A 17975-nucleotide genomic window follows, 5' to 3' on the forward strand; every position below is an offset into this window, starting at 1 on the left:
ATGCATTTACTCCACCTCCCATGTGTACGTATGGGAAATCTATGTAAATGTAAAAAAAATACTGGTGAACAATTAGAGCTGCACCAAAACCACAACAGCAAGAGACCTATTGACCTTAAATTGCATGCAAAAAGATTGGTGAGCACGATTGAAATTGAACTTGGATTACTGATCTTTGCTGTAAAAAAATTAAAGTTGCGAAAGACGTAAGTGAGAATTGTTGAATTAGATTAACTGTGCAATTCACGCACATTTGATGTAGTTCACTAACATTGGAATCGCTTAAAGAGCAAAAAAACAGATTGCTCTTATAATATCCATGCATGAGTTAAGCATAATTCAGGTGCACTGCCGTCATATTGCCCTCAAATCAAGCGCAACCTTAATAATATAATTACGCAACATGAGCAGCACAGAATACAATACCACTGCTGACCACACCACGCTTAATTGTACCTTTACACATGTTTATAACTTGCACTTTCAAGCCGCCTACAGCCAGACGTATGTACACAAAACAATGCAGATGTTATACAGATCCAATGAATGAAGCAGATCTTATGGACTGACTGACTGACTTATCCTCAAAATTATTTCATAATTCAGCTCAAATCAATTCAACATCTTTAGCACTGTTTTGTTTTATGATGATACCATGTTGCTTCATGAAAGTCATGCACTTAAAGTGGTCATAGTTGTTGTTTGCGCTGTGTATATGTGCATACGTACGTTGCACGGCTCATATTCATGTGTACTAACTAACCATCGGCATTCCCGTCCATTCTCATTCACTTTTGTTTTTGCACTTAATGATAATAAGAAGAAAAGGAACGTCGTCGTCCAATCACTGGGTAACCTATGCGTATTTACTTTTGCATGTACTAAGCCGCACATAGGTACGATCCTCATTGTATCCACATGCAGTTGTATTTTCGCACATGCCCTGAAGAACATATATTTAAGTGAGGCACTGAAGATTTGGTCACCTATTGAACAGGACGCTCACAAACACACCATTCATCAACTTGTTCCTTATATTGCCAGGTTTCATTTCTGCCGAATTTCTCATATTGGACGTGGTGACAACGTGTTTTACTAATACTTTGTGCAATTCGTTCCTAAAGTGCTGAACCTCTAAGGGAAATGGACTTCTGTGAACACAATTGACTGGACCAGTGACTCCTCAGATGCAATAAGTGCAATAGTTGTAAAGTGGCATATTGATATTCTAATAAATTCACCTTTGAGTGAGAGGTGAATAATAAATGCACTCGATCGGATTTTGGCTTAGCAGTCAGTAATACATAAACTACATTGAATTGAGACAAACTGCGACAACAATGGCTCCACAACTCCAACCAGATATTATGCTAAATGCATTCCAAAGGGCAATCCGTATGTTGCCATTTTACTTTGTTCTTTCGCAAATTTTGAAATTTCTATAGATGAAATTTTATTATATAAATTCCAGACCCCCTCAATAATTGGTATTCCGTACTCGTATTTGGAATTCTGGGGACCATCTCTAGCGTCATAATGACTTATCATGGTCTGGACTCCATGCGGGATAGATTTCAAGCAGAATTTTATGACACGGAGGACACTTTTGATTTTATCGTTGGTAAGATTTGGAAGTTTGCATCTTATAATTTGAATTTATTTTTGAATCGGCAAGTTCATTGAATGTGTCACCAATAGAATTTTTATTTTATTTGTATGGCTGAAATCAGTGCAAATGCATGCACATAAAAATATAAAAAATCCTAAAAAATTAGTATCCTCCTCACGATCATCCCAAGAAATGAGATGATGCAAAAATGCAAAATCTTATGCTGCAATTGTGTGTATTGTGTCAAAAAACATAACCGGTTGAGATTTGTGCTAGACAAACGCATGTTGCATTATTACAGATTTCGTAATAATAAGAGTAGAAACGTGTTCCTAGTTTTTGCAGAATTCTTTCGTGTCATTTATTCGTCATCCATGAATTAAATAATAGTGGGATAATTATGTGGGAACATGGACATTGTCTATTAAAGGCATACAAGATATTTTCTACTAATTTGAAACAATCAAGTTAACACACACATTCAAATTGCTCACATATTTCTTACTTGAACTAATTAACTTACTGCTCCAAGATTTGTCCTGTGCTGAATTTAAACTCGCATTTAAACGCACGTAAGCAGCATGATGCATGCAAAACCTAGTCTATTGAATTAGTTACAGCACTTATTGTTGCTCAACGAATTTAATATGCAAAACTGTCATTCACAAAACTTCCTGAGAATGAGCGCATTGTTAAGGTGCTCAATAAGCATTGGGTTTGGTGTAGGAATGGGTAATCCGATCCGACGGATTGATCCGAGTATTTACTAAAGCATTGAACAATCCGATCCGATCCGATCCGACCATTTAAACTCGGATCGGATTACCCATTCCTAGTTTGGTGTTTTCAGTAAAAAATATCATCTGGAAAACTGATATTAACTTCATTACAACTTGAGGAAATCTAAAAGATTCCCTCAACAAAAAACGTTTTTTTACTCAATAACCAAACAATGCAGTTGTTAATACTTCATTGAGGTACATATTAATTGATTTTTTTGTTCCATTATTTAAAATTAACTACATGTCTGGTCTCGTTCATTTAATAAACCAAATATCATGTTCAAATATAGTGACATGCGTTATTCTGACCAGACATTTTGCCTGTAGACGGACAGACCTATGAATAGGTAACTTCCTAGTACAGCATAATAAGCCCAGCGATGCAGCCCCTCAATCAATAAGGACATGATTGATTAGGCAATTGAACCAAGTTGATTGTTCACGAGAGTCAACTGACGTCAGTTTCATATGAAAGGTTTCATTGCCGAGGTGGTTAATTGTACATACATAGTTTATAGATGCATATACAACTATGAAGTTATGTAACGTAACTCGGCTGATTTAACCCAAACACGACCAACCTGATTGATATAAGTAATAACCAAGTACTTAGTAAGAGCTCGCAATAATCTTGAATTAATTATGTCTTAAGGTGCGTTTATGCTTCACGTCACCGTCACGTCCTCCTCCAAATCCGATTTTTTGATTGGTTAAAATTTTTAATTGTCGTAGTGATAATTTAGTTCAGCCAATCAAAAAATCGGATTTGAAGGAGGACGTGACGATGACGTGAAGCATAAACACCACTTTACTTGCTAGCTAAAAGACATGTTTCTCTGAATCCTATTCAGGTTTCATTGCTAATTGATACGACGAATTTGTCATTCACATTTGTTCACACTCGCAATACAATATTAGGGATATTTGTTTACGCATAATCGCATTTCTCATGAAAACCCCGACCAAAATTTTGAATTTCTTCACAAATCAATATTATATTTAGCATACAAATCTGTTAATATAAATCAATTAAAATAAAACGCACTCCAGAACCATAAAATAAAACACAGGGTATGCATTTCAAACGACATTCCGCTATTATTTCAACGGGTAACATTTCATGCGACGGCATGAAAGTTATGCATATGTATGTACATATTTGAGCTTATGTAAAATAGTATATGTTTCTATGTATGATAATTTTTTGCGTAGGGTTTCTATCGCGTCTAGCGTATACGTATTAGAATTAAATAACAAACTTGCATTGTCGTGTAATCATTTTACTCAACGCACGGTTTACTTAATTCAATCTTCATTGTGAAAACTGAATTATGAGAAAAACGAAAAATAAAATACATTCTAATGTCTAAAGTCAAGGACACCTTAAATATTGTTTAGGTGTCAATTTAAAAGTGAGGTACAGCTACAGTACTTTTGCAGCAGTGTGCCCGAAGCCAAGTGGAGTCCAAGGTGGACAGTTAAATAGTAATAGTGATATTGTTGCATAACGCTGATAATGCCTTAATATTCCAACATGCAACAAGACTATTAGAGCACAAAAGCAGAGGGTGATGACATTTGTGAAATTTTAGTAATCAACTATCTTCATATGAAATGCACTTTTTTGCAAATTAAATGGCCAAGAACATGCCATGCATTTCTCAATAAAATGCGGTTCACAATAATATACATACACAATTCGTATCCCCCTGCGGGAACTACTTAACCTATTAAAAATGTAATTCAATAAATGAATTCATTTTTTTATTATAGTCGGGGCTGGCAGCGCGGGTGCGGTGGTCGCCAATAGGTATGAGCCATAAGCAACGACTTGTTCTTCAGGAGTTTTATGATGATACTTTTAATTTTAGGTTATCCGAAAATTATAAAGTTCTAGTCCTTGAATCTGGGGGTGAGCCAAACCCCTTGACGAATATTCCAGCCTTAGCTCTTCTCGTTCTTAATTACCCGCACATTGATTGGAGATTTTGTAAGAACTCTTATAACATAAACCAAATTAAATACATGTGTATATATTAATTTTACAATCATGTAATCTGTATGTATTTTTCCTTATCTTAGTCACTCAACCGCAACCAGAAGCATGTCTTGGAATGAATAATGGGGTAAACTTTCAATTATTGTCAAAAATAGTTACTTAGATTACATTACACAAGTACTAATAAAGAATTTCATGACATTATGATTTAGGGTTGTTTCTGGCCACGTGGAAAGGCACTGGGTGGAAGTAGCAAGTAATTTATTACATAATTCAAGATAATTCATAATTCAAGTTAAAATTAATGGTAGACACACACGAGGCAAAATCAGTAAATAATTTTGTTTTGTCCATTTTATGTAATTTCAGCCTTAACTTCTTAATTTATATGAGGTAAATACATAATTTGTGCTGCGGCATTATATTCCAAAGTGACTGACATAAAAGGTATTTTATTTGATTTAAGGGGCCATCCAGAAGATTTTAAACAATGGGCAAGGTATGGATGACAAATAACACAAAGTATGTAACATAATAAATATGCTATATGTTTAATATTGTTGTTCTAGAATCACTGGGGATCCAAGATGGGGATATGTAAGATAATACTTTGATAAGATAATATAACTAGCATTACTGTAGTGGTATCAAGAAATATCAGTAGTTGTATTTTTTGTACTCTTTTTCAAATCGAATCTTGTTTCCTGATCATCGTATATCTACTGATAAAATGTCCATGCACTTCATATGTCAGATTTGTGCTGCATATTTTTAGTAACTGATATACTTTTACCAGGATTAGAATTGTATTTATTCCAGGCTATTATTTTTATTACGTTTAATTTATATTTAGGAAAGCGTGTTGGAATTTTTTAAGAAGTCTGAAGACTACGTGGGTCAATGGGACGATCGTAAGAATCTCAACGATTTAAAAGTATAATTTTTGAAAGTATTTTGATTGAATCGTTTATGAACATTAGCTAAATATCACGGTCACGGTGGTCTCTTGTCCGTCACCAAAGCTCCCTATCAAGGACTTGCTGAGTATTGGATTAAGGCCGCCAAAGAACACGGATACAACGCAACAGATCTCAATGCCAGATATACCGAGGGTTTGCATATTATAAAAATTTTGTATCCACACAATCAGCTTACCGTGGTAGAGAAATGCAACGCCAACTATGATTTTGTAGGGTTTTCTCCAATTTACTATACTCAAAAACATGGACGTCGTTACGGAACGTATAGAGCTTTCCTCGAACCAGCGAGAAGTCGAAAGAATTTGTTTATTTACAAATACTCGGATGTACAAAAGGTATACTATTTTTTTAAATAGGGTACCTAAAGTATCTGTGTCTAAAGTATAAAGAATGATGACCAAACTGATGATATTCGTGAATTCTTGTCAGGTTTTATTCCGTGGGAAATCACCCGACTTGGAAGCTTATGGGGTCGAATATGTTCGTCATGGGGTTAGAAAGCGTGCCTTTGCTAAGAAGGAAGTTATCGTTTCTGCTGGCACTGTTATGTCTCCGCACCTTTTGATGCATTCTGGAATTGGGCCACGAAAACAGTTGGAAGAGAATCAGGTAAAAGAAGTCATGTATTTACATATAAAACAACAAGGGGTTAAATTTAACATTTGTGTATGTGTGCAACGTAGATAAAAGTATTAGTTGACAGTCCTGGAGTTGGAGAAAATTTGCAAGATCATATTAGTGGTTTCGTCGGCCCCTTTATCCTGGATAGCCCAAGAACCATGTTATTTGATCGAGATATCAACGCTCAGTCTGTGATGGAGTTTGTCCAGTCTGGAACAGGAGCCTTGTCTTCGACTGGAACGCAGGCGTCAGCTTTCCTAGTCTCCTCCTATGCCAAAGCCACGAAAAATGAGTCACATTGGCCGGACATACAATGGATCCTTTTAGGTCGGTACCCCCCCCCCTTCCCCCCCATGTCTCCTTACTACTATTTCCTTATTCTTTCTATTATTAGTCTATTATTAAGATTCCATCTTTTAATAATTAGCATCTTCTAATAATCATCTAAATTCATTTGACAAAAAATATATATAAAGTTCGAAATGGTTCAAAGTTACAAGCAAGACGGTCAAGAGTAAAATAGAAAATATTGTCCGGTCAGCTTGTGTGGTCGTTGTGTAGTTGCTCGAGTGTGGAGCTAAATACATACACGATGAGACTTGACGGAATACGAAACAGTTTATGTGCTTGTTGAATAAGTTAGGGGTACTTGTCCAGCTAAATCCGTCTCATTTTGCCTCACCACTATTAGGTTTCTATTCAATTGCTTACCGTCTGATTGAGTATTTTTATCAATAATTAATTAATTAATTAATAATTCTTGAAAATACTGACTGATGTTTTGAACCAAAAAATAGGAACAGGGATTTATGCAAGAATGGACGATGACTTTGCCCATTCGTTCAACTTTCCCAAAGAAACGATGAGAAAGTGGATGGGAGATCACAAAGGAAAAGATGCCTTCTTTGTCATTAACATGCTTAGCAGGTACGTCTGCTTGTTGGAAAATTTATGTGCGGATTTATGTCCGAGAAATTTTTATAAAGAGTATTTATTTATGTCGAGCAGACCAAAGTCGAGAGGAAAAATTGTTTTGGGCGGCCCTGATCCAAGTGCTTATCCATTGATCCATGCTGGCTACCTTAAGCACCCAGATGATGTCAAAGTGTTGATTGAAGGTTAATACATAATACATATGTACATACATAATAAATTTATTTTGCATGGAAAATAGAATGCATGCGCTATTTAAATGATTATGAATATCTAATGGTGACCTTTGCGTACACAGGTGCCAAACGAACTACGGATTTGGTGATGAATTCCAAAACTTTCAAAGACATGGACATTAAATTACCCCCAACGCATTTCCCCGGCTGTGAACAACACGCGTTTGGCAGTGATATTTATTGGGAATGTTTCCATCGTCATTGTTCCTTGACTGTGTACCATCACGTACTAACTCATATCCATTTGGCACAATGTGGCTGATCGTTACGTTATTAGTTTAGATAAAAAATAAATACAATCCCAATAATTACAGGTTGGGACTTGCGCAATGGGAAAGAAAGACGACAAAAATGCTGTCGTTGACTCTGAGCTTAAAGTTTTCGGCACTAAAAACTTACGCGTAATCGATGGTAAAAAATATAGAATAAGTTTTCAAAATTTACACGGCTTTGAGACTTGCTAATTTTGTACTCTTCAAATTATAGCTAGTGTGATGCCAATTATCAGCAATGGTAACACCAACGCCCCGACCATAATGATTGGTACGTATGCATATTTATACATAGGATAATATATTTAGTATGATGTATGAAAAATTACATTTGTATACGTATTTATAGGCGAGATGGGATCCAATTTCATTAAAGAGGCCTGGGCGACAACAAAGTCAAATGAGATTATTCGTTAAGAAAACGAATGAATTAACTGTTTTTTTTATATTGAACTTGTAAATGTTGACAATTTAGACACTACTGTTCCCGATATTGCTCAGTATTTCTATTACTTTAATAACGCGATTAATTTATATACTAGCTGAAACAAATTAGTTTGTATTTTTTATATGCAACACGCCAATGAGTTTTTAGTGATAACTAATGCAATGCAACATAATTTTTGTGCTTCGTTTCTTCCGAACATTAATGTGATATAGGCATACATAGTTAAACTGGACTAATAAATGTATGACCATGCGGAGTATAAGATGAAAATCGATGGAAAATAAAAATATTAACGTGCAAAAATATTGAGGGATTTCACGTCAAGTTCGTAACCTACGTAACTGCGTTAGGTTTGTAAGCTTACACACTCTTGACGTGAGTTGACTTTGTAAACATTTTCGTAAACATTTTTTAGTAAAATCAAAATATCGTATATAAAACATCATCAAAATGTTGCTAGCCAACTTTATTCTAGCGTACACCAAATGAAATGTAATTATTTTTGAATTTTTTTGCCTAAAATATCAGGTTTTCAGGAATTACATAGCTATTTCTTATGTCACAAAATTCTATAATATACCAAAATGATCGTATGATCAAGACCGATCGATTGATACCCCTCTGGATGAAGTGTGTCAATTTAGCCCAGATTTGACATTTGGGGGCTGGTCGGATAGCGACAAATATTTTCGGCTGGCAGCAATCTTTTGTAAAATAATTAAATTAATTTGCATGTTGATGGGACGAGATCACAAAAAATTTACAATTGACAATTCGTCTCTAAGACAATTTCAATAGGAAATGTAAATATCAAACTCGAATTATTTACGAACCAAAAACATGCGTTTGAAGTGCGTAAGATTCGTAAAAGTTCGTAAGTCAATTTTCCTTAGAAATGTGTGTAAAAGTTCGTAAAAGTTTGTAAGCTTACAAACCTTACGCAGTTACGAAGGTTACAAACGTTGACGTGAGTTCCCTCATTGTTCTAAGAATTTATTACCAGTCATGGGCTTATCAACTGGCCTTCATTCCATGATCGATAAATCATTTAATTTAATCATTGCATTTAATTAAAGATGTGGGGTACAAGTTGCATAATCATATAATGGTTTGCTTGACAAAATTATACAAAAATATTATAAAAAATAAGGCATAAAATATCTTGATATCACAATTTTAAACCAATGGCACTCATGTAAAACTCTTTACATATATCATTTCATAACACAATAATACTTTCATATTTGTATAAAATTCGATGGTAAATATATAAGAAGGTTCAGGTTAAATAGTCCCATTTGATGAAATCTGATCCTATCTCACCTAAAAAGATTTATATTTTTTAATTAATTCATATAATAATATCGTATAAAATATATCTCAAATATGTAAATACCAATCATGATTGATGCTGCATTCGTGTTTGAAGCCACGATGAAAGGCATGATACTTGCTAAGAATATTTAGAATTCAAATTAGGACAAGTTTCACACTTTGATATATAACTGACAATTTACCATCAATCACTCTGACGCCTTTAACCCCAATAACTTTCAAGCGGGGGTCGACGACTGCAACACTCGAATCGTTTCTCCCCATGTGACAGGTTCCCACTGGATGATACCTTATGACACATTTAGAAAATTTAAATTAGGTTTGTCCCCTTATTTTGTAAATTATGTAATCCTCATAAATGAGAAGGCTGTGGGTACATGGTAAGTGACATGGAGCGCACAAAGCACTCGTAGTAGGCATCGCTTTTGAATTTGAAACTTTCACATCCTGGCAAGGAATGTGGCATAAGTCGTGCCCCCATTGACTGGAATGTGGTGGTGTTCTCCACTAGCTGGACGCTCAATTTTTGACCTGAAGAATTTTAATTGGCGAATAAAAGACTTTTCAGATATGTATTATATGAGAAAGACTAATATGAAGAAAATAATCTTACTCTCGACCATGACCTTGACATCCTCGTAGTTGTCCAAATATTTCGGATCAAGCAGTGGAGGATCTGCTGGATTAGAACTATTTAAGCGAACTTCTCCCCTCGTGAGAGGCCGATTCAAAATGTTGATAATCTGGAAAGAATCTGTTCCTTTGCCGAACTCGTAAAATTTTTGCAACAGTCCCGGTTTGACATTAAAGGAGTGTTCGCTGTCTTTCCCGTAATTGTTGTACACGGAGGTACCCAGCATTACCTTAAAGTATCACCATTTAATAGTGTACACATAGAAAATAGTATGGACTATTTTCATTTTTTAGCATTACCCACTGGATATCCGGCCACTTTTCTTCGCCTAAACGTTTTACTCTTGATGATGGAATAAATGCCGTTGCTTGAACCCCTGTTGTAGTCAGAGGCCCCTTTCCTTCAAGGACAAAATCAGCAATTGTGTTGGTGTTGACGTCACGGTCCATATTGAATGAAATTGGCTTGTCAATCAAAAACGGACCTAGCGAAATGCACATTGGACACAAAAACTCTTTTATGATGTATGCTTCACGCGATTGGAAATTTACATTACTTACCAAGAAATGTGGACACGTGATCTTGTAAGTTTTTCCCAACTGGCAAATCTTTCCGTACTTTGATCTAACGAAAATATATACACTCATGTAATTCAACACTTTGAATGAGCGGATGTTTCATATGTGTGTTTCATACCCCTAAAGATTTTAGGTGATCCTTCGGACCAATGCCTAAAGATTTAAAACACAAGTTAAGCTAGTATGTGGTACATGATAGTATGTAGCACTGAAAAATATCTAAGCGCTTGATATCGAGCGACTAAAAAATAAATTATACAAGCCAAAGATTCAAAAACACTTATTACCTGAGAGCATGAGTATCTTGGGTGTATTTAAACTACCAGCGGATAAGATTACCTTGATAAACAGACGCCAACTTTTACTCCCAGGAACTCCAAATAATTCTATTAATAGAAATTAGTTACCTCTTTGGTAGCTCTAGCGTATCTCTTTTGTCCGTGACGACTATATTCGACTCCATAGACTTCATCCGTGTCGTCTTTAATCATGAGCTGCATGCAAATTATAATTAAGTCATCCAGATGATTGCCATATTCAAAAATATTATAAACATATATGACAAAACCTTATTAACGGTAGAAAATTTCCGGACAGTCAAACTTCGTCTGTCTCTAATAGGATTTAGGAAAGCTTGATACGTCCCCATTCTCCTACCACGTTTTTGTGTGTATGCAAATGTGCCGAAGCCTAATTTCTCATTTATAAAGTAATCAAATATTTAGTGCTTATTGTGAATGAGACTTTTAATTTGTAATTCCGACTTTATGCACGACTTTTGTACCTGTGTGGAATGGCGCATTGTAGTCAATCGTGGGATAACCTAGCTCTTTTCCAGCTTAAAAGAAAATTTTTTAATTTGATGACACGTGTTAGGCTTTTACATGTGGCGCATACCTTTTACGAAGGGTTCTGCCATGCCTGGGAAGTACAAATATACATTTACGTGTATTTTTAACATGCTGAAATTATGTAAATACTTGGAGCAATGAAATTATGTGCTACCAGTATATGATGGTATGGAGATGTCCAGTGGGCCATCTTTTCCATGATACTTTGAAGTAAAGTCGTCCCACTTTCCAGGAAATAAATAGTTTTCCGACTTTTTAAAATATTTGATGACACTGTTGTATCTCCACTTTGGTTCTCCCGTGTAATTCGCCCTGTTTCATCACACGCGTTGTTCAAAGTTACAATTCAATTCAATAATAAAGCACACTTGTAGCTCACCAGTTATCGTAGTCGTATACTGATCCTCTCGCATAGGCCATGAAATTCAGACTGAAATTTAAAGCAAGTAACGTTGTGTTTTGCAATGGCAATATTAATAATTTACGAATGATTATTCTAATTTTGTATTACTTGCTGCTTCCTCCCAAAGCTTTTCCACGAGGCCAAACACATTGCTAACAACAATATTCGAATATTTGAAAATGTTACACAGTTTACGCAAAATATTAATCTGGTTTGATGAACTATTAATTTACTTGCTGAGGCATTGCGAAGCATGCTTTCTTCTGTGGCACAGTTTTATAATTCCAATCCATACCTTCGCGATTTAGGAGTAGGAATGCCATTGCTATTTCATACGTAAATATTCAAGATATGAAAGAATCAAGGTCCAGGCTTAAAATTAATACCTGGTATTTCGGTTAGTGGGAACGCTATAATTCATTAATTTTGTCAGATAAATCCAACACGTGGAAATGCAGCAACATATGAATGCACATATTTGTAGAAATACTCATTTTCATGGCACTTACGTACGCCTCCAGCTTCCAAGAGAAGAACATTGAAATCTTCTGACAAGCGATGCGCCACCACAGCGCCGGCTGAACCTGCCCCCACTGTAAAATTATTCAAACAAATTGGCTGCGATTAAAACTTCATAATAAACACAATTTTACTTGGCATGATTTCATGATTTTTGAAATCAAAAGAATACTATTTTAAGACTACATATAATGCCGTCTCTATTTCGTATTTCTGAGCTACATATGCATTTACCTTCGAGATACTTGACCATTTTCATGGTGCGAATTTGTACTTACCAACAATGAAATCATACGTGTCTACTGAATCAACGGTAGCCGTGAACTGATCTTGCAAGGCGTCCAAATTATGAAACATCATAATCGAAGGTCCCAGAAATCCTATCGTCCCATAAAGGATTAGATTGAACATGTTTTGTAACGCCGCAACTTGCGGAAAATTTTCCATTTTGACTCTTGAAGTTGTAAGTGTTCACAATACGATTTAAATATAGTTAACACACACGTTACTTGATCATTGCGTTGGTCACAAGGAATAATTTACGTGTTTAATTCAGAAACATAAACTTTAGAGACTACAAATTTCCATATTGTTTGAATGGTTGTACCATCAACCTGCGACTGACTTGAAAATATTTACTGGGGCCGGGATACATATGAGAAGAAGCCAAAATCTTTCGTATATCATGTAATTAACTAAACAACGTACTAATGTATTTATTACAGCACATGTAGTAACTTTAAAAAACAGTCGCAATGCTCGAATGAAAGTAAAAATGCATTCTCTTCTCGTATGGTGCATTACATACTTGAGTGAAATCTATCCAAGCCAATTCATATCTACGTTCATGTGCAAATTTTATGCACTTCCCAGCACAGCAAAGATGGCAAATGTAATGAAAACAAATCTTGTGCGAATAATGGTGGCCAAGTGCTCTCCACCCTACGCGTCCTATATCTCGCAGATATGATTATGCATGTGTATCTCTCTGTCTGAGGAGTGAGACCTGATTCAGCTTCCTGTTTCACTCCCTTCATTTATTCCATGTTACGCGTGCACAAAGTTTACTTGATTATCTGCACAGATTGACAGATATCTACATTCGTCAGCCTTAGTAGACCAATTCAGGGGACCACAAACATGAAGAATTTTTAGGGTGCTATTATTATTACATATTTGACAAGCGAGAATTAGACTGATAAAAATGGGCAAAGTTAGATATTTAATATTCTAGAGCCCAACGAGGCATTAGAAAAACAGCGTGCTTCGTTCGTGGTCAATTACTGAACCATGCGTACGCACATATGTATGAACCAATTCCCTACAAAATTCTAAAAGAAATTATATAAAAATTATTTCACACTTATAAAAAAGATGGCCACACTAATCTGAAAATCTTTATTAGGGACGTTACATTCTTGAATTAAATTGAGCAATCTGTTAAAATAACTTTAAATAAATTTGCATTGTGCAATATGCTACTTTAATATTTTATTTTTTTGACTCATTATCTCACGCAATTCCAACAAAAAAAATCATTAGCTGATTATCCTGTTGCATCTCTTAGCCAACGTATACGCGGACCTTCGTCACAACCACTTGACTTGTATAGCCAACGTCTTTTCATGTAAATTAAGGATAAGTACATACAATACGTATACCAGATAATGCGGTTGATGATTTGATGCACCCAGAGAGTGGATTCGAAAAAGGTTTGATTAGTAAATAAATGTATACATATGTCCTTACCTAGGCTACGACTTGACTTGCTCGTATACATGTGTGCATGTGCATAACGTGATGCATGTGTTACATATATGTAGTGTATGTAATGTGAGTGATTTAACACAAATATCACACAAAACATGATCTCTAACGCTGTGCATCTTGGCGTAAAAATGGTAATCTCGACGTTCAGCATTCAATAATTTTCATAGAGATTAATGTGTTGGTCAGCTTCGTAGACACGCATTCAGTGTTTTAGTGAGATTAACTTACGTACTTTTAATTCGACTTGGCTGTAACGAAATTCAGTAATTAATTTTAAAGCTGATGAAATAATAGTTAACATTTTAAAATTAGACTCGCATGTTATCTTTTTTATTAAATTTTAATATCGCAATAATGTCAAAAGGATCCTTGACACTCTTCTTTTGCAGTGTAGCTTATCGTACGTGTTATCAAAATCTCAGTCTTTTTTCTTTCCCTTGCACATAGGACACACGATAAATACACACATAAACAATCATAATACCGTTAAGTAGCCACGATTTAGGAACATTAGGTTTTGTAGGTTATTAAATATTTTAAATTTCATTATTGTGTCCGAGTCGAGTTCACTCCCCAAACTTGCAAGATAAAATGAGACCCTTTTTCTCCGACCATCACCGTCGCTGAATTTGTATTGCTGATTGGAACCTTTTTTTGTGAGAGTGCAAAATATGAACATAAATAAATAAATAAAATAATGACCAGCTTATAGTACTTTTCAATCGGAAAATTTAAAGTTTTTTTGGACAATACCTTTGGAAAAATTGATGCATCAATCACTCGAAGTCCTGTGACACCTAAAACACGAAGCCTGGTATCCACCACGGCGTCTTTAGAATCATTTCGACCCATAGAACAAGGACCAACGATGTGGTGCAAAGTTATGCTGTACTGCCTAATGAAACACCTCCAATACTCGTCTGATTTGAATGGCACATCTTCACAACCAGGGAACACGTTGCTGGTAAATTTTGCGTCAATTTTTCTAAACACAGTTGTGTTTTCAACAAGATGAACAGCCATTTTCACGCCTATTGTCAGCAAAATGGTTATTTAACCGAGTGATACCGGTAGCGCAACATTTTATTTTGTTGATTTGATGTGAGTTTACCCTCCAACAGCACAGAGTTGTCATACTCGTTATCCAAATACCTGGGATCAATAATTAGATCATCTGTGAGCGATTTTCCACTCAATCGCATTACCCCTCTAGCTCGAGGTCTGGCTAAGGACACGATAATTTGGAATGCATCTTTTCCGACTAGATCACTAGACAAATATTTCTTCATAATTGTGGGATCCACGTGAAATCCATGCGACATGTCCGTGTGCATTTTGGCATAAACACCGTTCCCCAGAAAAATAAATTGTACATCCGGCCAGTCAGCTTCACCCGACGATTTGGCATAAGAGGTGGACACAAATGCGGAGGCTGAGCATCCTGACGAGGTCAACTCGCCTGTCCCTTTATGGACAAAATCCATAAACGATTTCGCAGTCACATCGCGATCAAAAACCATTGACACGGTAGAGTTGATGAGGAACATCCCAAGATATACAGAAATATGATCTTTGGGAGGTATTTAGAAATAGATTAATTTCATTCTAAATATATTTATAAATCCCAATAAAATAAATTAATCTTGATAAAATGGAACCTGCCTTGCACATTCTTCCCAACTGGCAAATCTGACCTGACTTTAATCTGTAAGAGAGGAAACGCTTTGGCGAAATGGAAATCAGGATTAAATAAACTATAATTATGCTATTGGCAATTTAATACATGAAGGTCCTCGAGTTCACTTTTTGGACCTATACCAGATCTGAGCAGTATTTTGGGTGTGCCAATTGATCCTGCGCACAAAATGACTTCCTTCGTGGCTCGAGCAGTTTTTGTCACTCCATGTCGAACATACTCCACCCCCACAGCCTGATTTTTTTTATTTAACAAAACCTTCAGGAGAAATTTAGAGAAACAGTTAGATCAGAAGCAGTAAATCAACTACAATAACTATCAAACAGATTCCTTACTTTAGAAACGAGAGAGAATTTGTAGATTGTCAGGGAATTACGATTTCGTATAGGCTCCAGAAACGACTTGTAAGTGCTGTAGCGTCTGCCGTCTTTTGTGGGATAATAAACGTATGAAAATCCTATAAATTCAACAAATAAATTATTTCTACATAATTACTAAAAGTACATAAGCTGTAGGAAATTGTGCTAAATAGTGCAACAAATAACCTTCACTGAATCTGGCGTTGAGATCGACATTGGAATAACCCAGTTCTTCGCCAGCTTTGATAAAGTATTCGGCCATCCCAACAAACGGCGGTACTTGGAGCGGAATTTCTCCACCGGTTCCATGAAACTCATCTACAAAAGAAATGTCTCTTATTTAAGAAATGTACGTACATATTTCCTTTAACAAAAAATATGAAATTCCAGTATTGTATGTGTACCAGTTTTCCACTCTCCATTATAATCCTCCACACTTTTAAAATGTGGTAAAACTCCATCGTAACTCCACTCTTGATCTCCAGTGAGGTTTGCAATAAAATCAAAGTCCTTTGGATGACCCCGAAGGTGGATCAGAAAATTGGTATTGCTGGTTCCACCTAAAGCTTTTCCTGCTGACCAGCCACTTACCTGATTTAAAAAATATGTAATGTCCGCCCTCATTTAAATTCAAAAATTTAGGATGACTTTATCGGAGAATGAACTCACTCGATCAATCAAGGCACCACCACTCCATTTCTGCGGAACAGTTTTATACATCCAGTCAAGCCCAGGGTGATTTAATAACATGAAGGACATTGCCGGTACTGAAAACCAAGGATTGGGTTCACCTCCAGCTACAAATTTTGAAAATATGTGCTTATACTTGTATGGATTCTCAATTTTGATTTCTGAATCGTAACATATCAACTTCTTAGCAATTCCTGTTTACCTTCCAGGAGAAGTACGTCAAAGTGCTTCGATAAACGATTCGCAACAACAGAACCGGCTGAGCCGCCCCCAACTTAAGGGAACGTGCCAAACATAAATTATAAATACAATTGTGTTACGTATTTTTTGTGATTTCAAACGTTTACCAATAATAAAGTCGAATCTGTCTCGAGCATCTAAATAAGTGGCTTTGAATTTATCGGCCATCTTATCCATCTCATACCATGCTGTGTTGTACGTTGAAAGTGCTCCCAAAAACCCATACATCAACATTGGAAACCAATAGTACCAACTCTGGAAACTTTTACGAATCATTTCCATTGGGAGCATGGGTGCCATTGTAATGTCCTGAAATAAAAACTAAATTACTTCATGTTGCATTACGAAAGATACGCTCTGTCATAGTCAACGGGAAGCGCACTGATCTTTTGGGTCAGTGGTAATAATTTAATTATTTGGTTTCGCATCTATATGTGATATTAAACACATCAAGTGAAGTAAAAATGATTAGGAGTTGAAAAGTCATACATAGATGCGCTTGAATAATCAGCATGCAAAATAATTTGATTTATTACTCCATCATCACCAATCATTTGATGATACGGTGTTGGATTAAATCGCTTCCTGACCAACAAGTTTCTTTTTAGTACGATGAGGCCCTTTGAACTATTTACATATTATGCATACATACATATGTCAATAAAGTATAACACGTTTCTATCTGTGAACTTGAACCAATATATTTTAATTTGTTTTAAAAATAAGTTTTATGTATGTATGTCGTTCGAGATCCATCACCATACATATAACGATGCGTGTAACAATGTTCACATAAATATTTGGATATTTTGTCCCAGGAAAAATGCTAAAGTATGTATGAAATGATAATGGGTAATTTCTTACTTGATTTTTATACTTTATGAAACTTCCAAATTTGTTAGTGGGACACAAAAGGTCCAGAGTTGCCAATTGCGTTGACAATGTACGTGCTCCAGGTAAATATGCTCCTTCAAGTTCAACAGCACTTTAAACTCCGAAAATATCATGGGACACTCAAAT

At 35.7% G+C, this 17975-nt stretch overlaps 4 protein-coding genes and 1 long non-coding RNA gene across 5 annotated transcripts; 2 read left to right on the forward strand and 3 right to left on the reverse strand.

Annotated features, from left to right (window-relative positions):
- Positions 1-957: 957 nt before the first annotated feature.
- Positions 958-8185, forward strand: LOC110846465 (glucose dehydrogenase [FAD, quinone]). Its single transcript, XM_022093232.2, has 20 exons — positions 958-1395; positions 1472-1621; positions 4165-4201; positions 4263-4381; positions 4474-4517; positions 4603-4646; positions 4760-4783; positions 4857-4889; positions 4960-4987; positions 5244-5301; positions 5371-5502; positions 5584-5705; positions 5800-5979; positions 6054-6318; positions 6789-6918; positions 7000-7109; positions 7223-7386; positions 7475-7571; positions 7647-7703; positions 7782-8185. Exons 1-20 carry the CDS (start codon positions 1341-1343, stop codon positions 7847-7849), a joined length of 1917 nt encoding a protein of 638 aa, XP_021948924.1. The 5' UTR covers positions 958-1340; the 3' UTR covers positions 7850-8185.
- Positions 8186-8848: 663 nt separating this feature from the next.
- Positions 8849-12850, reverse strand: LOC110846466 (glucose dehydrogenase [FAD, quinone]). Its single transcript, XM_022093233.2, has 20 exons — positions 12479-12850; positions 12191-12274; positions 12068-12091; positions 11915-12006; positions 11790-11833; positions 11658-11708; positions 11433-11590; positions 11325-11348; positions 11212-11265; positions 10996-11117; positions 10835-10921; positions 10715-10766; positions 10546-10580; positions 10410-10473; positions 10149-10333; positions 9829-10078; positions 9593-9746; positions 9398-9504; positions 9277-9333; positions 8849-9203 (listed from the first exon to the last, which is right to left on the reverse strand). The coding sequence occupies exons 1-20, from the start codon at positions 12645-12647 to the stop codon at positions 9160-9162; spliced, it is 1857 nt and encodes a 618-aa protein (XP_021948925.1). The 5' UTR covers positions 12648-12850; the 3' UTR covers positions 8849-9159.
- Positions 12851-14204: 1354 nt separating this feature from the next.
- On the reverse strand, positions 14205-15556 carry LOC118434751 (glucose dehydrogenase [FAD, quinone]-like). Its single transcript, XM_035848898.1, has 3 exons — positions 15082-15556; positions 14724-15001; positions 14205-14618 (listed from the first exon to the last, which is right to left on the reverse strand). Exons 1-3 carry the CDS (start codon positions 15515-15517, stop codon positions 14517-14519), a joined length of 816 nt encoding a protein of 271 aa, XP_035704791.1. The 5' UTR covers positions 15518-15556; the 3' UTR covers positions 14205-14516.
- A 154-nt stretch (positions 15557-15710) lies between these two features.
- Positions 15711-16811, reverse strand: LOC110847012 (glucose dehydrogenase [FAD, quinone]). Its single transcript, XM_035848899.1, has 5 exons — positions 16695-16811; positions 16430-16616; positions 16212-16343; positions 16002-16123; positions 15711-15924 (listed from the first exon to the last, which is right to left on the reverse strand). The coding sequence occupies exons 1-5, from the start codon at positions 16782-16784 to the stop codon at positions 15736-15738; spliced, it is 720 nt and encodes a 239-aa protein (XP_035704792.1). The 5' UTR covers positions 16785-16811; the 3' UTR covers positions 15711-15735.
- Positions 16241-17046, forward strand: LOC118434752. The gene is made up of 3 exons (XR_004834224.1): positions 16241-16374; positions 16668-16853; positions 16925-17046. It is a non-coding gene; the product is annotated as an uncharacterized LOC118434752 (long non-coding RNA).
- Positions 17047-17975: the final 929 nt, after the last annotated feature.

The sequence above is a fragment of the Folsomia candida genome, unplaced genomic scaffold, assembly GCF_002217175.1.
Source record: "Folsomia candida strain VU population unplaced genomic scaffold, ASM221717v1 Fcan01_Sc003, whole genome shotgun sequence".
Lineage (NCBI taxonomy): Eukaryota > Metazoa > Arthropoda > Collembola > Entomobryomorpha > Isotomidae > Folsomia > Folsomia candida.

Bases quoted from the DNA above. Each gene is read 5' to 3' on its own strand.
- LOC110846465 (XM_022093232.2), top strand. From the start codon at position 1,341: ATGGCTCCACAACTCCAACCAGATATTATGCTAAATGCATTCCAAAGG. The intron at 1,396-1,471 runs GTATGTTGCCAT...TATAAATTCCAG, and splicing joins TGCATTCCAAAGGGCAATCC to ACCCCCTCAATAATTGGTAT. The intron at 1,622-4,164 runs GTAAGATTTGGA...TTTTTATTATAG, and splicing joins CACTTTTGATTTTATCGTTG to TCGGGGCTGGCAGCGCGGGT.
- LOC110846466 (XM_022093233.2), bottom strand. From the start codon at position 12,647: ATGGAAAATTTTCCGCAAGTTGCGGCGTTACAAAACATGTTCAATCTA. The intron at 10,581-10,714 runs GTAATAAGTGTT...TTAAATCTTTAG, and splicing joins CAAGATACTCATGCTCTCAG to GCATTGGTCCGAAGGATCAC. The intron at 9,334-9,397 runs GTAAATTGTCAG...AAATATTCTTAG, and splicing joins AGGCGTCAGAGTGATTGATG to CAAGTATCATGCCTTTCATC.
- LOC118434751 (XM_035848898.1), bottom strand. From the start codon at position 15,517: ATGTTCCTCATCAACTCTACCGTGTCAATGGTTTTTGATCGCGATGTG. The intron at 15,002-15,081 runs GTAAACTCACAT...TGCTGACAATAG, and splicing joins CAACTCTGTGCTGTTGGAGG to GCGTGAAAATGGCTGTTCAT. The intron at 14,619-14,723 runs GTATTGTCCAAA...TCACAAAAAAAG, and splicing joins ATGCATCAATTTTTCCAAAG to GTTCCAATCAGCAATACAAA.
- LOC110847012 (XM_035848899.1), bottom strand. From the start codon at position 16,784: ATGTCCTTCATGTTATTAAATCACCCTGGGCTTGACTGGATGTATAAA. The intron at 16,344-16,429 runs GTACACATACAA...TTTCTTTTGTAG, and splicing joins TAATGGAGAGTGGAAAACTG to ATGAGTTTCATGGAACCGGT. The intron at 15,925-16,001 runs GTAAGGAATCTG...TTTCTCCTGAAG, and splicing joins AATTCTCTCTCGTTTCTAAA to GTTTTGTTAAATAAAAAAAA.